General features: G+C 35.4%; 1 protein-coding gene across 3 annotated transcripts in view; it reads right to left on the reverse strand.

Annotated features, from left to right (window-relative positions):
- Positions 1-5,674: 5,674 nt before the first annotated feature.
- DACH2 (dachshund family transcription factor 2) overlaps positions 5,675-16,462 on the reverse strand; it is a 788,103-nt gene continuing 777,315 nt past the window's right edge. For all 3 annotated transcript variants that reach the window (XM_081043327.1, XM_081043326.1, XM_081043325.1), the window contains one exon: positions 5,675-6,152. In XM_081043327.1, the coding sequence (XP_080899453.1) occupies positions 6,103-6,152 (50 nt within the window). In that variant the 3' untranslated portion in view covers positions 5,675-6,102. The remainder of the gene's footprint in view (positions 6,153-16,462) is intronic.

Genomic DNA, 16,462 nt, shown 5'->3' on the forward strand with positions numbered 1-16,462 from the left:
ATATTGATGACATATTACAGAATTGTACATCTGAAACTTATGTAACTTTATTAACCATTGTCATCCTAATAAACTTTAATTTAAAAAAAATGGGCAGAGGAACTGAATAGACATTTTTCCAAAAAGATATCCTAATGGCCAACAGGTACTTGTAAAGGTGCTCAAGATCACTAATCATCAAGGAAATATAAATCAAAACCACAATGAGATGCCACCTCACACCTATTAGAATAGTTATTATCAAAAAGATAAGAAATAAGTTGGAGAGGATGTAAAGGAAACACTGGCACACTGTTGGTGAAAATGTAAATTGGTGTAGCCCCTATGGAAAACAGTATGGAGGTTCCTCAAAAAATTGAAAATAGAACTACTATATAGTCCAACAATTTCACATTTGGGTATTTATATAAAGGAAACAAAAGCATTATCTCAGAAGATATCTGCACCCTGATGTTCACTGCAGCATTATTTACAATAACCAAGACATGGAAACAACCTAAGTGTTCATTAATGGATGAACAAAAAAAAAAGGAAAGAAAAAAATATGTATATTAATATATATTGAGAGAGAGAGAATATATACACATTTTAAGAAAGGAAAACTGTATTAAAATTGTAATACTCAATATATACCAATAACAAAAGATGAATACAAGTCATGTGTGACTTCTGCAATTGCAAGAGGTGCTCAAAGTGGTTACCATCAGTGTCCAGACACTTCCGATTATGGCAAACTACTGTTTGAGCAACGTTGACCAAAGTGTCCACGTGTATACATTTTTTGGCATCCCTGGTGTGTGTGTGTGTGTGTGTGTGTGTGTAATTTAGCCATATTAAAGAAAATTTTGCCTTTTGCCACAATTCAGATGGACGTTATGTTAAGTGATATAAGTCAGAGAGAGACAAATACTGTAATATCTCACTTACATGTGGAATCTAAAAAAATCCCAAACTGGAACATACAGAGATCAGATTATTGGTTGCCGGAAGCAGGGGGTTGAGAATGGACAAAATGTATGAAGGAGGTCAAAAGGTAAAAACTTCCATTTATAAGATAAATAAGTCCCAGGAATGTAATGTACACCATGATGACTACAAAACAAATCATTTTAGTTATTGGAAAAATTTATTTTTGTACCCTGTCTTGTTCCCTGCCAATGTCTGATTCTGTGGTAATACTGTTGGGAAGCCCCTGATTTCCAACTGGAACATGTTCAAGAGCTTCATGAATGATTTGGTTATTCAGAATGGAAAACACATTTTTCCATATCAGTCTTGTCATACATAATGATTTAAGATAAACCAACAAAACATACAAGTAAACTAATAGGATATCAGATCTATTGATGGAGCCATCAGTGCTTTAAAACCTCCAGCTACCTATCTAATAATCCTGCCCATGGGAAAAAATTGACCTAACTATGAGTTCCATATTAGACCCAAAATATACAGCAACCAGAGTGTTTTTATTAGCAGGGTATGGTATTATGTCTCCCCTATTTCTATCTACTGAATGATGGAAGCAGGAAGTTTCATGGGACTGCGAGTACTACAGAGGCTCTGACTTTGGGGTTCTCCTGGACAGGGAAGTACAGGTGGTAGGAGGTGGGTGCAGGTTTTGGGGCACTTATCTTCTCAGCTGGCACAACAGTCGACATCTAAAAGTAGTGAAAGGAGTGAAACCTTGGATGGTAGGAAGGGAGCTGAGACAAAACTGGAGCCATGAGTCACACATGAAAGCTGTTCCTTTGTTATTCCATTTAGAATTCAAGGTCTGCCTGTATTAGTAAAGGTGAAAGAATTAGGTTAACTGAATCATCAGCTAAAATGTTTTATTTCAAATAAAACTCAGTTTATGGATTATGATTATATTAATGTTTGTTGAAGCTTAAATCCAAATACTAAATCTTGCCAAGAACATTTCCTTCATATTGATTGACCCACAGAGTACCTCACATTTTCATAGTTAAGAAAAATTTTAAACATCTGTGAAAATTGATAGTGAGTGTGTCATCCTTAATTACAAGCAATACTACTTTTAAATTTGAAATATGTAGAGAAAAATATAAAAGTGTTACTTTATGACATGCAATTGCCTCTCTTCCTGTACCAATCCATCCCACAGTGCTCTCAGATTAATTTCTCAGATGGATTCCTGTTATATGCTCATTGCTTTCTATTGAAGGTCCTCTATAATTTAGTTCCATCTTAAGTTATCACATCTTATCTCCCACTAAGTTTGGACAAGAATTTGTACTTCCTTATAGTGGATTTCTCACTGATTCAAGAACAGTACATACCATTCTAATTTCTTACTATCAGGGTTAGCTGGTGCTGATCTCTTATCTTCACCCTTCACCACTCAGTCCTACTTATTCTTTAGAGCACCATTCAAGTTTAGTAATGCTGGCCCATTATTTGTGCATATAACATGTTCTTTCTCCCTTAGCCTTTGTACCATACATATTGGTATTTAATCATTTAGCATTTATAGTGGCTACTAATTGTTTATAAAGTAAACCCTGCTTCAACTGTATTGTAAGTTTCTTGTTATATGAAGAATTCTTTTCAATGTTAGACATTGAATTGCACCTAAATACTTGCTTTTAATTTAATTTTCCTTTTTGACTCTTTAAAATAGATTTCTTTGGTATATTCATGTTGCTCTGGAATTTTAAAAATCTTCATATCCTGCTAACCTCAAATGGCATGGCAATTCAAGAGACAAAGTCTACCATATTTTTTAGCATATTTTTTATCCAAAATGTTATGGGTTTAACTTGCTTTTCAAAAAGTCATCCAAAGGTGAATAAGTAGTCCCTCAATCATAAAATAATGAATTGTCATGGCATGGCCTGAAACTTTATTAGTTGAGTTTAACTGCATTTGTTAATTGTAGTGCATACTGGTCACCACAGTTCTGTGATTCAACTGAGTGAGGAAAGTGGTTGATGGAGCATAAATTCCAAAGATTTTAATAAATATGCCTGATATCCTAGGTTACCTTACCATTGATAAATTAGCATGTTTGTCTTCCTGGAATTTCGGCTTCCTGTATTTCTAATGTATCAGGACTTAAAACAGGGTCTCTGGTCTGTGACCTCAGTTCTATTATCATTTAGTTTAAAACTAGAAACTTTAGAGAAGGATTGCAGTGTAATTGAGATAAGATGTAGAAACAAACTCTTATATGACCAGCATGAGGTTTCTGAGAAAGGGGACTTTTGGTTTAAACCATTAAAGAGCTGGGCTTTAGAATTATCACTGACATCTAGGCATTTATATTTGAAATGACTAACCCCCCATGATAGCCAAATACCTCCATACCTTTCTTTTTGTATCTCATAATTTAGCTGCTCATACACTTCAAGAGAGAGTTGAATCAGATGAAATTGTTTTAAAAAGTCGAAATTTTATTTCAGTAATTCACTGACAAAGAAAAGCAGATGTGTTTCGTGTGTATATACTGGGCGTGTCACACATGCATGCACATAAGTGCAAACAGGAATAAAACTATGCTGATTATTCATTTAACATTACATGTGACATCTCATGGATTTCTATCATTTTAAAATAAGGAGTGACTTAGCTATGTGTGTGATTGCGGGTAATTTTCCTCCATCAAGTTCAAGTGGAAGTGGCAACACTTTGGGTCAATATTAGTTTTGACCTTCCTAATATGGAGAGCTGTCTAATAAAAGAAGTATCTCCTTGGAATTATAATTGTGCAAATAGTAATTGTGTGCCTACCTTTGAGACATCAGTCTATTAATAGTCTTTGAAGACCCTTCCATTCTTTAATCTAAAATTTCATTATGTTATTTTTGGAACATCATCCATATAGACACTTTTCCCTGAGTAAGAAAGCACAATGTTTGTGTTTGATAGTGGAGGGGGCCCTTCATGATCAAATCCCTTGGGGTTCATTTATACATGTATGTTAGTTGGAAAGAGTGACAACAATTGGGTCCCCAAAATGTTTAGGTGCTTTGAATGGTATGAGAAGACAACTTTACACTATAATTGTAATTACAGATGAAGGTTCTATGAGTTTGTCTGGAGGTGGGAGCAGTTGTTTTCCCCAATTATGATTCCACAAGTAGTGAACTTGAGATCAGAATCCCTGGAGTTTGCATGAGGCTGATCCATCTCCTCCAGACACAATCTCAGGATAAATATAAACCATGTTCTCTAAAGAGAGTGCAAGGGCAATGGTGTAACACTGGTTCTCCCAACCCTAGAAAAAGGTTTATACATGAGAAAGAATTGATACACAGTGAAACCATTGCCCTATGATGAAAAAATTCCTATCCTGTACCCATTTCCTTTTATTAAGGTGAGGAGGAGGATGTGGAAGGGTGGTCAATGATTTGCTTTAAAATGACAAGCAATCCTATTCCAGGAAACATGGAGGTACAGGTGGGCTTCACTCCCAGTATTTTCCTTGCTTACTCTCTCCAGATGGGCCAAAGAAGTTGGCTCCAAATAACCAAGGGATTCCTATAGTTGCCTCCACTTCCCAAGAAGTCCCAGCCATCACTCGACCCAGAATTGAATCACCCTCATCAATGTAAGACAGTGGGGATAACTGCTACTAGATGGGGCTAAAGCACAGTGTTGGGCTCCTGCACCTCTGAGAATTGAGCAGCTAATGACACAGGCTTACTCTGGTCAAAACATTAAGTACTAAATAATGCAACCTTGCATATCATTGGATTGACTATTTGGTACCCTGCTTATTGTGTTATGGTGGGAGGAAGTGCATACGGCTAGAGCAGGCCTGTTTAGCCAACAACAACAACAAAAAAAAAAACCCTTCGGGATCTTTCACCTCTAGAGCAAAACAAGAGCTTATAGTCTTCTCAGGACTCCTAAAACTTCCATTAAATGATGATGGTGAGGAGATGATGATGAGAGGTAAGATCTGTGGAATTAAGCAACATAGTTCCAAACTAGAAGACCTATTGTTGTGGGCTGGCTAGCTAGAAGCACGGTGGGACACCACACACCTTTCACAAGACAGGGTGAAAAGCAGAAATGGTACTGTATAGGAAAAACTGAGAAGTTCCTTGGTGAAACAGAATTGGTAAGTCTCCAGGATTGTAGTGGAAATGAATCAAGGAGAAGGTGAAGACAGAGTAGATAAAGCTTAGGGGAAGACTATGGCATTAGGTTTTCTTCGTCCAGCTTTGGTTTTTCATTAAGCTATAATGGATATTTGGATGTACAAGGATACCTGGACTTTCTTTGGGCCAGAGTAGATAATATAATTCCTTCTTGTTTTTGTTGTTGTTCCCCTATGAAGGTGGTTCGAGAGAAACTTTTTAGAAATAATATTCAGAAAATATTTTTCATTCTTCATTTCACCATATTTTTCCTGCTTCCCAATACAACCCTTCCTCCTAGAAGCACATTAACCATACACAGCCAGGAAAAGGCAATCTAGTGTGATTCAATAAAAGAATAGAGGACAATACTGTTGATCTGTTTAAAGAGACGAGCTGAAATAAGATGTATATTCATATTTGTTCGAAAATAACCAAACCAGAGGAAGCTTTCCAAACACCTTCCTAGTTCCTATATTTCGATTTGTACTTCACTCTCCTTCAATGACTACAGTTGGCAATATGAAAATAAAAACTCAGTGATAATTGACAAAGTCAAAATGCTTTTATTTATACTGAAGTTTAGCAAGTACATTTTTAACAAAGAAGGTATACTTTAACTTAATATATGGTAGAACAGAGAAACCATACATATAAGTTTCTAGTCTCTAACATACTACCGCATTTTTTCCCTTAAAAGACAAAACGCCAAGCTGAAGTGAGCATAGAAAAGCATCAAATGTGGTCAAGTTACTTTAGCCATGAGGATTCAGTTCATATTCTTAAATTCGTCAATCTAATGCGAGGACAAAGTTTACATCATTGCTTTTAGAATGTACACACGTTCCTTTTTTTATAACACAATATTGATTGAGCAGCTGCTTCAGTAAACAAAGCTTTGCTGATAAACACAATTGAAATAGTTCCATGTTGAACAGTTTCAGAGATAAATTGGAATCACAAGCATCTTCATTTATGTAAAACCAGCAAGGACCTTTCAGGCCGAATAAAACTGTTGTGCCATTGTTAAACAGTAATAGTTATCCCCTTTAAAACAAAGAAAACAAGTTAGTTCTTCTGAGGAGTAATTCTGATACGTGCTTAAAAATACTAAACTTCTGTCTTCAGGAATCTAAATGATCTGCTGTAACAGGCTTGCTTCAGTATCGATAAAATTTTAAATTTCTTAACATTTTTATATATTAATGTGTCAGTTTTCAAAGATCCTTCAAGTTTCATAGTGTAGCCTCTGTTTTTTCCACAGCACTGAAGACATTGAAGACTGAAGATTCTTTTCATAAACTGTGATGTTTATAGCAATTTACTTTACTTTTCCTTTTGTACATAATGGTATACTTGATATCCCTATGTTTTACCAAAACAGGGAGAAAGGAATATCTGGTCATGGTCTCGGGTAATGAGTTTTGTAGATTTAGAATTTCCTCTCCCCAGGTTAACTCTGAGACTGTGTATACTGCATGAAGGGAGACTAGTTCTGAATATGATTTTATCCACTGTGTTTGGTCAAACCAGTTTCTATTTAAATCTTGGTAATCGAAAGAATCCACACTATCCTAAAGTTAGAAAATATTTAATGGTATGGGTAAAAATTATAATTGGAAACAACTTTCAAAACATGATTCTACCTCATTTTGTCTAACTTTGTACTTTTCCACAGCCATGGCTTATGGTCTGAGTCTCTATCCAGCTGCCTCATAAAAATTGGCCTATGGTCACAAAAGAAGAACCAGAAAAGAAAGTGTGGATGATCAGTACAAATCTATCACTCATGCTTAAGAAACACTTCAAGTCTATGTTTGTGAGTGAAATGTATCATCTTCACACATAAAGGCGAGTAATTTATCGTTGCTAGACTGATATGCCTACTCTAAAACATTAATTTGGTCTAGTTCAAGCTTAGCATTGTCAGGAAGAAAATACCCTTTTTAAGACTTGTATATGAAATCTTTAAAATATTTATTCTTTTTGTGTAGAAGGCAGAGTGTAGTATTAGGGGGATTTTCTGGATAGTACCTCAGAACCAAAAATAAAGATGTGGTAAGGTAATAGAAGAATAAAATAATCTGTGTCTATATTAGTCAGATGAACTGGAGGTTCAGACTTCATTAGAGGGTAACTAGACTGTCAGCACATGGAATCCACCTGAACCTTTCCAGCAATCAGAAGAAAACAAAGCTTGAATTTTTGGAAACTGTATAGACACCTGTCACCCCAGGGAATTCTTCTGACTCCCTGTGGCATCTGAGACTATTCTGATAAAATATACCAGATAGTTGCTCAGTATTCCAGTCTACCTTATCCTCTGCATACATAGCCAAAATGTCAAAGGAAAGTTCTTCAACTTCAAATGGCAGTCATTTTACCAGTATTGAAATTTATACACTATCGCTAAAGCTTAAATCATGCAATACAAATTGTGAACATTACAAACTTGACAGCAATGACAAAACAAAATAATATCCTCTAAAAAAGGTACATGAGCATAGTAACAAATGCCAAAAAGCAATCATCATTTGTCCTCTAGAAAAATGAAATTTCTGAAAGTCTCCCTCCTTTATTATGTTTAATTATTATCTTTATAAAAAAAGACAAACATATCTGCCCACATCCTCCATTAAATGTGCCGGTTTATAAGGGCTATCTGAAACCGTTTCCGCAGCAGATAAAAATCCACAGAAACACTAGGCCAGCAAAAAGAAGACAGTATTAATACAAATCAATTTTTCTACCCAGAATACAATTAAATTGAGATTTCATAATAATAATTTTTTTTCTCCTAATTTAGAAGATAGTAGCCACATGGAATCTTGCAGAGCAGGCTGTATGATGTTGACACCGATTCTGTTACTGTTTTACATATGCCGATACTGAGTGATCATAGGGAAGGAGCTGATATTGACCTGCTAACTGACACTGATCCTTGGAGCAATCTCAAAGTTTGCCACATTTCAATTTCAAAATGCATTTCAGCTATAATATGAGTGATTTATCATTTAGTCGTAGCTGTCAAAGTAAACTCCTAGATAAAACAAAAACATCTGGAACTATAAACAGAGGAGAGCAGTAGCTGAATTTTAATCCAAACCTTGCATGCTCACTTCATTAGGAACAGGAAACAGCTAATTAGTAATTGAATGTTTCATGTTTTTAAGAGGGTTTGTACTTGAGTTCCAAACAGAGATGATCTAATATGCATTCTGGGCGCAGGCAAGATTAAAGATCAGGAAGAGCAAGGAACAAAGCCTCTCCAGAGCAATGTTAGGGAGCTCAGGGACTTACAAGTGACATTTGGGGGGAGCGGACAGAGTTTATTGCTTTAAGATTTATCAGATAAGTAAAAGGGGGAATTTGACACACACAAAGTGACCATTTTAAAAATAAAAATGAGGGCCCATAGAGTCCTTCCCTTAGCACATTAGCACATCACGGTCTGACGTGAGCATGCACCATGACCCAGGAGTCGGGTATGGCCACCTCTGTACAGGAGATGAGCCTCTGCCCATCAGTTGTGCCCTAAAGGGCCACACCTGACTGTTCCAAACTCAAGTTAGTGTGAGCCTGGCATTCTGTGGTATATATCTGAAGCTGATGAAAAGGAAAAGCTAAACTCAGGTGTCATTAAAAATGCAGACATATGGGAAAGGGCCAGAAGAAAACACATAAGGATTCCTCATAGTCAAGCAAAGTCGATTAAACATATCTATTTGTAAAAAAAGACACTAGTTTATTTTGAAGTGACTTAATTTGAAAATGCTGTTCCATTTCCCCTATAGTTCAATATATGCGGTTTGCCATCAAATAATGAGACATTTCTGGATGTTATATTTTAGTCATACCTCTTTGTTATTTAATTCAGATATTTGGTATTAATGTAATCTTAAAAATTTTCATTTGCTCCAGTCCTTCTCCATGACTTGCTTCTAATTTGCATTAGTTCAGTGAATTAGGTTAAAGCATCACACCTAATCTACGCAAGTAGACCTTTTAGTCTGTAGAGAGCACCAGAAGCCAAATGCCTGTACCTTAGAAAGAATTCTTTCAGAGAATGGAATGACTGCAATGTTACATTAATATGAATTAATGTAATATTTAAAACTGTGTAAGGTCGGTAGCCATTCCAGCAGAAATTGCATGTACTGCCACAGGGAATTGATTATTGGAAAATTGATAAAAACTCACTTGGCCTTTTACATAAGATAAACGGTGCTTATCAAAAGAACTTAACAAAAGAACTTAATTCTCAGGCAGATGTAGAAATAATGTAATGGATTTGATTTTGCTTGTGTAAGGAGGGCACTTTAGGGGGGCATTAAATCTTTTTGATCACCAGAGTACCATTTGACACATTGGAATACTGCTTTATTAGATTCTTAGGAGGCATGAAAATAATGACAGGTATTTGCCACCAGCCTTTGGCCAGATCTCCATTAAGTAAACAGTTAAAAATATTTGAGGCCATTTCCTGGGCAAGTCAAGCCAAATGACCCATTTGGTTCTAAACACTGGAACATCTTAGGCATAGGGCCAACGTGTAGACCAGAGGGTGTGCGATGGAAAATATCTCTGATGTGCCTGACCCATCATATCCGCCTTTCTCATTTCTCATGTCTATAGATTTTTCAGTTTGCTTGATAATAGCTTAATAGAGAGGAAGCAGGATTGGAGATGGGAACAGAGAAGAAAGTATAAATGGGGTATTTTTAGTAGCTTGGGTATGTGTTTTTATCATTACCTTCTTTACACATAAGGAATGTTCTAATAGAAAGGGATTAAATAAGTTGTTACACCAATAACAGATCAAAGGAAGAACTAGGTGTGGTAAAATCTACAAACTAAAGCTCTCTATATTCCCTTAGAGTGTGCTACAAGCAACGTGTATCTTTTAGAAAGGTGAGCTCTAAAACAGTCATAACAAATAGTGATCATTTGCACAAACAAATTATGTCCTCACATAATTCGTGTTAAATCCCAGATCAGCCGAATGTAAAGCTATTTCATAGTAATCACAGCTTAAAGTGGGCACATCTGCATTTTAATTTCTGTTACACCATTTAGAAATAGCATTTTCTCTGTCTAAAAGTTCTACCCCTCTAGGATGCTGTGTGGATTAACATGGTAACATTTATGAAGCACTATGAACTCCATGGAAGAGAGGGGTTACAGAAGTGTAAAGTTATCATATTCAATCATCATTATGATCATACCCTAACAACGTGTGAAACCCATTCTCTAGCACATTTTTCCTGTACGTGCAAGGTTCGATTTATTGGCGATGAACAAATAGCAATTGAAGGTTCCATGTTTTAAGAATTTCAGTATGAATTCTAAAGAATTACAACACTAGATAATCAGGTAACTGCTACAGCATACTATCCGTGCCTATGATCAGGTGGAGTTCCGCCATCAGTGTTCAGGCTGCACAGGAAAAAACAACAAGACTGGGTCAAAATTTCATTCCAACAGAAAAAAATCCAAAATCTACTCAATGAACTCACGGAAAACCGCAAACTAGCTTTATAGTATTTTGCAGTGCTATATATGACCAAGGCTTGAATAAATCTGTGTGCAATAAATGAATTATTGTATTAGGCTATCCCTTAATCATATATTCACCTATGTGAGTCTCATTCTATTAAAAATGAAATTATACAAAGGTGAGCAAAACTGTAGATTTACAGTAGTTTAAAGCTTAATCTTATTCTCTGGGGGCAATATTGACAATATAAAACTGTGTAAATGATATTCCCAAACTCTAAAATATACTTATGAGCCCCTCGTGCATGTTCTGCTGCTTTACAACCTGTGGTGAAACACATGACTAGCTTAATAAGCAAGGCATTTAAAAAGGTATTTTTCCCCCTTTCACAGTCTAACACATGAGTAAAAGATCCACACCGTTTTCTCTGAGTTGAAATCATCGTTAATGATTGCAATTTCCCCTCAGGATGAGATTTCCTTCCCTAACAGAATGGTTATTTAAAAGTAACATCTCACTATTTATTTTTTTAAACTGCCAAGAAATGTGTCTATAATGTTTTTGAAGGTTTAAATTGATGTTTAGAAAAAAATTATTTTTCCTACCCAGGGCTCATGTTTTCTTCCAAGTGTTTCCTTACCTCTTATTCACTTATATAAACAATGGGACTTCTTTAAGAACTAACAGGCATTACAAGCATACTTTGGGCTATCAATCCTTTCTCTTGAAATAGCTAACATATTTGTGAACTAATGGCAATATTTTATAAATGATTTCTCTGGCTAAGTGTTAAGCATTATGTTTTCTTTTAAGTTACTTAATTAGTGATGTGTCTCTTATTTTCAAATGGGCACTATGTTCTTTGGCACTAAATAAGATCACATTAGAAAAGTCATGTTTTCCTAACCTGAATAAGAGAGAGATAAAACAATGTACTGGTTAATGCTCTACTTTAATCTTACCTTCAATCCAAATTAAATATGCAATTAATTGCATGAATTCTACTTCAATTGTGGAAACATTTTCAGAATGTGACATTCTCAGAACAAATGAGCAACAGTAGTGAGGTTAGTCCGGGGTCCAGTTAGTTATTAGTACAGCAGCATGAACTTGAAACTATTAATTTGAGAGTAGGAAAAGTAGACCATTCCAAGATGGGGCGGATAATAAGATAGTACAGCACTTGATTTCTCTGTGTCCAGAGAAAAGCACTGATTTAAAATCATTTTTCAGAAGGGTGCAGTGCTTATTATTGTAATGTGGCACTTTTTAAAAAATGAAAGTTTCTTGAACATAATAACCACTTGGACTTATTAACCCTAAAATACATCTGACTTATATTTTAGTCAAACCAAAGACAAGTCTGTTCTTTGTAATGGTATCATAATGGAGTATCAACCTCTCTTGCTAGCTTTTGATTCACTTTGTTTTTGTGAATTGATTCTTTAATATACCCTTTCCCTTTTATCTAATCTCTAGTTCTTGTAAGACCCACCCTAAAATGGGAGATTACCCTCCCTTCTAGTCTTATATGAGGATCAAATATAAAAATATACTTACCATGATTACATACTAAAGAGCATATATTTTAGTGAAAATTTTATATATCAAGTATATGCCAAATGTTTTACCCCTAGTAAAATTTATATGTGTATATGCAAACGTAAATGCTAACTTCACGTGTATTTTATAGGACATAGCAATGATATATTTTACCTGTCATACTTGCTACAGAGTATTGATATAACTTATTGATCAGGAAGATTAGACAAATATTATTACTATTTTACTAAAATTAAGTCAGAGAAAGATTGAAGGACTTCTTAAGGTTAGTGACTGAGTTAGTCAGTTAGTAACTGGGAAACCCTGATGACTAGACCAGTGCTCTTGCTACCACTTCATTGTGTCTCCCATAGACCAGTAATAACATAGCAATAAAAGCACGTGTCAGCACACAGACCTCCAAATTTTGAGGCACACTAACAGCTCCAGAAGTATTTGAATTCTATTTTCCAGTAGGGAAGAGAAAGGCAGGGAAAGAACAAATAAAAACTAATATTTATGGAACACTGACTATGTTCAGAGTCATACTAAGCTATTCTAAGCACTTATGTCACATGTGGAATGACAGATTCTTTCACTACTTCTTGTTGTAGATGACGCCATGGTGAAAAGTAGTAAGCTACTTATCTTTCTATGCTGATCCTCTAAAAAAAATCTAACATCTTACCACCCACCTTCCATAAATAAGTTACAAATGTTTTGTAAAGGTCAAATTTATTTGAGCTTTGTATAGGATGCATATTGAAAATGTATTAGTATAACACATAAAAGCACAATTAAGCTCTTTTTATAACTTTTAACTGCTCTCTTTGTATACTGAACTGATAGAAAAACACTAAAAATCCTCATTTCAAAGGAATCAAAATATGGAGAAAAGTGATAATGGAAGTAATGGAAAAATATTAAATGTTTGCTTGAACAATGCTAAAAATGACCATATCCTGTATTTCCCATAGAGGTTTGAAATGCAGTTACCATTGTATTGGTATTGTAACATTGATATTGTAACATTTTAGTGGTGGGTTGTGTCTCACTCATTTTAAGTGGTTATTCACCAATGCTGAGATAACGTGACATTCATTTGTATTGTTTTCAAGAAAATAAGAGCACTTAAATATTTACAGAATAATAGAAACACAGAAAAGAAATACTAATAAAAAACATGCTTTCTTGAAAGCTAATAGGGGTTTGGTGAAATGTTGCCCAAATAAGCATTTGCATTACTGATATAAAGTAGATGCAATCTTAAGTATGTGGATTATTACCAATGTTTTATTTTATTTTTCTCTTAATTTTTTAAAAAAATTTCAATTACAGTTGACATATAGTATTACATTGGTTTCGGGTGTACAACACAGCAATTCGACATTTATATAATTTACAAACTGACCACTCCCATAAATCCAGTACTCGTCTGACACCATACATATTTATTACAATACAACTGATTATATTACCCAGGTTGCACTCTACATCCCCATGACTATTTTGTAACTATCAATTTGTACAACTTAATTTCCTCCCCCACTTCACCCATCCCCCCTGCATTCCCTAATCTGGCAATCATCAAAATGTTCTCTGTATCTATGAGATTGTTTCTGTTTTGTTTGTTTAGCCTGTTTTCTAGATTCCACATATAAGTGAAGTTACATAACATTTGTCTGTCTCTGTCTGTCTTATTCCATTTAGCAAAATACCCGCTGGGTACATCCATATTGTTTCAGATGACAAGATTTTATTCTTTTTTTAATGCCTCAGTAATATTCCATTGTATATATGTACCACCTCTTCTTTATCCATTCATCCACTGATGGACACCCAGGTTGACTCCATATCTTGGTTATTGTAAATAATGCTGCAATGAACATATGGATGCAAATGTCCCTTTGAAGTAGTGTTTTGCTTTTATTCAGATAAATACCGAGAAATGAGATTACTGGGTCCATAATTGTCTCTTGTTATAGCCTTTGTGTTAAAGTCTATGTTGTCTGGTATAAGTATTGCCACCCCAGAATTTTTTTTATCATTTCCATTGTCATTAAATATCTTTTTCCCAATCCTTTCCTTTCAGTCTGTGTGTGTCTTTACCTTTGAAATGAATCCCTTGTAGGCAGCACATGTAAGGGTCTTGTTTCCTTATCCAATCAGCCACGCTGTCTTTTTGTAAGAGCATTTAAAGTACATTTAAAGTAATTGTTACATTTAAAGTAATTGTTGATAGATATGTAGTTATTGCCATTTTATTATTCATAATTTTGGTGTTTTATTTTTCATCTCAAAGAAATCCTTCTAAGATTCCTTGTAATACCGGTTTGGCGGTGATGAACTCCTTTAGATTTTTCTATTCTGGGAAGCTCTTTATCTGTCCTTCAATTCTAAATGATAGCTTTGTTGGTTAGAGTAATCTTGGTTGTAGGTCCTTATTTTTCTTCACTTTGAATATTTTCTGCCAATCCCCTCTAACCTGCAAAGTTTCTGTTAAGAAAATCTGACAGTCTTATGGAAGCGCCCTTATAAATTACTAGTTGCCTCACTCTTGCTGGTTTTAGAATTCTCTTTGTCTTTATCCTTTGCCATTTTAATTATGATGTGTCTTGGTGTTGGCTTGTTTGGGCTCATCTTGTTTTGGACTCTCTGAACTTTCTGGGATTGTATGTCTATTTTCTTCACCAGGTTATGGAAGTTTTCAGTCATTGTTTCTTTAAATAGGTTTTCAATTCTTTGCTCTCTCTCTTCTTCTTCTGGTACCCCTACGATAAGAATGTCCATATGCTTGATGTTGTCCTGGATGCCCCTTAAACTATCCTTATTTGTTTGGATTCTTTCTTTCTTTCTTTCTTTCTTTCTTTCTTTCTTTCTTTCTTTCTTTCTTTCTTTCTTTCTTTCTTTCTTTCTTTCTTTCTTTCCTTCCTTCCTTCCTTCCTTCCTTCCTTCCTTCCTTCCTTCCTTCCTTCCTTCCTTCCTTCCTTCCTTCCTTCCTTCCTCTCTCTCTCTCTCTTTCCTTTCTCTCTCTCTCTCTCTCTCTCTCTCTCTCTCTCTCTCTCTCTCTCTTTCCTTTCTCTCTGTCTCTCTGTCTCTCTCTCTCTCTCTCTCTCTCTCTCTCTCTCTTTCCTTTCTCTCTGTCTCTCTGTCTCTCTCTCTCTCTTTCCTTTCTCTCTGTCTCTGTCTCTGTCTCTCTCTCTCTCTCTCTCTCTCTCTCTCTCTCTCTCTCTCTCTCCTCCCTCCCTCCCTCCCTCCTTATCTTTCTCTGCTATGATTGGGTGTTTTCTGCTACTTATCTTCCAAATCTCTGATTTCGTTCTGTGCTTCATCTAATCTAGTTGATTCCTTCAAATGTATTCTTAATTTCAGTTACAGTATTCTTCATTTCTGATTAGTATTTTTTTTTAATTTTCCATCTCCATTTTAATGTTTCTTATTTCTTTTTTGAAGTTCTTGGTGAGATCACATAGCATCCTTATAACCAGTGTTTTGAACTCAGCATCTCGTAGATTGCCCATCTCCATTTTGTTTAGTTGTTTTTCTGGAGCTTTGTTTTGTGTTTTCATTTGGAATATGTTTCTTTGTCTCTGCATTTTGGCAGCCTCCCTATGTTTGTTTCAATGTATTGGATTGAGCTACTACATCTCCTGGTTTTAGTACAGCAACCTTATATAGTAGGTGTCTTGTGGGGCCCAGTGGCAAAATCTCCCTGGTCACCTGATTTGGGTGCTTCAGGTGTGTCCCTTCTATTACTATTTCAGCATCTCTACACAGTGTTAAATAGAAAAGAGAGATGTATGCTATTTGTGTGATTTTTCTAAGTATTACCCCAATTTCTGCAAAGTTTTAAGGCAGAAGCCATTATTCAATTATAGTTGGTTTTAGACTATTGTTTTGGTTAATTAACTACAAACTGGAGAAGCCTTTCACCACCCAAGCCCTGATGTTTTGTTTTGTATAGAATAATATTACAGTCCAGATAAATATGAGGCCTGACAATTAAGTTTGCGAACTTGTTGCAATGATCTTGCTAACCTTTTTTTGATATCAGAGGGATTATTCATTGTGAATTTGTACAAACTGGAAAAACAGTTAACCAAATTTATTATCTGGAAGTGTTGAAAAGGCTGCATGAAAAACTTAGAAAATCTGAACTTTTCACCAATAATTCATGGCTCTTGCATCATGACCATGCACCAGCTCACATGGCACTGTCTGTGAGGGAGTTTTTAGCCAGTAAACAAATAACTGTATTGGAACACCCTCCCTACTCACCTGATCTGGCCCCCAATAACTTCTTTCTTTACACAAAGAT

The sequence above is a fragment of the Rhinolophus hipposideros genome (genome assembly GCF_964194185.1).
Source record: "Rhinolophus hipposideros genome assembly, chromosome: X".
In the NCBI taxonomy this organism is placed as follows: domain Eukaryota; kingdom Metazoa; phylum Chordata; class Mammalia; order Chiroptera; family Rhinolophidae; genus Rhinolophus; species Rhinolophus hipposideros.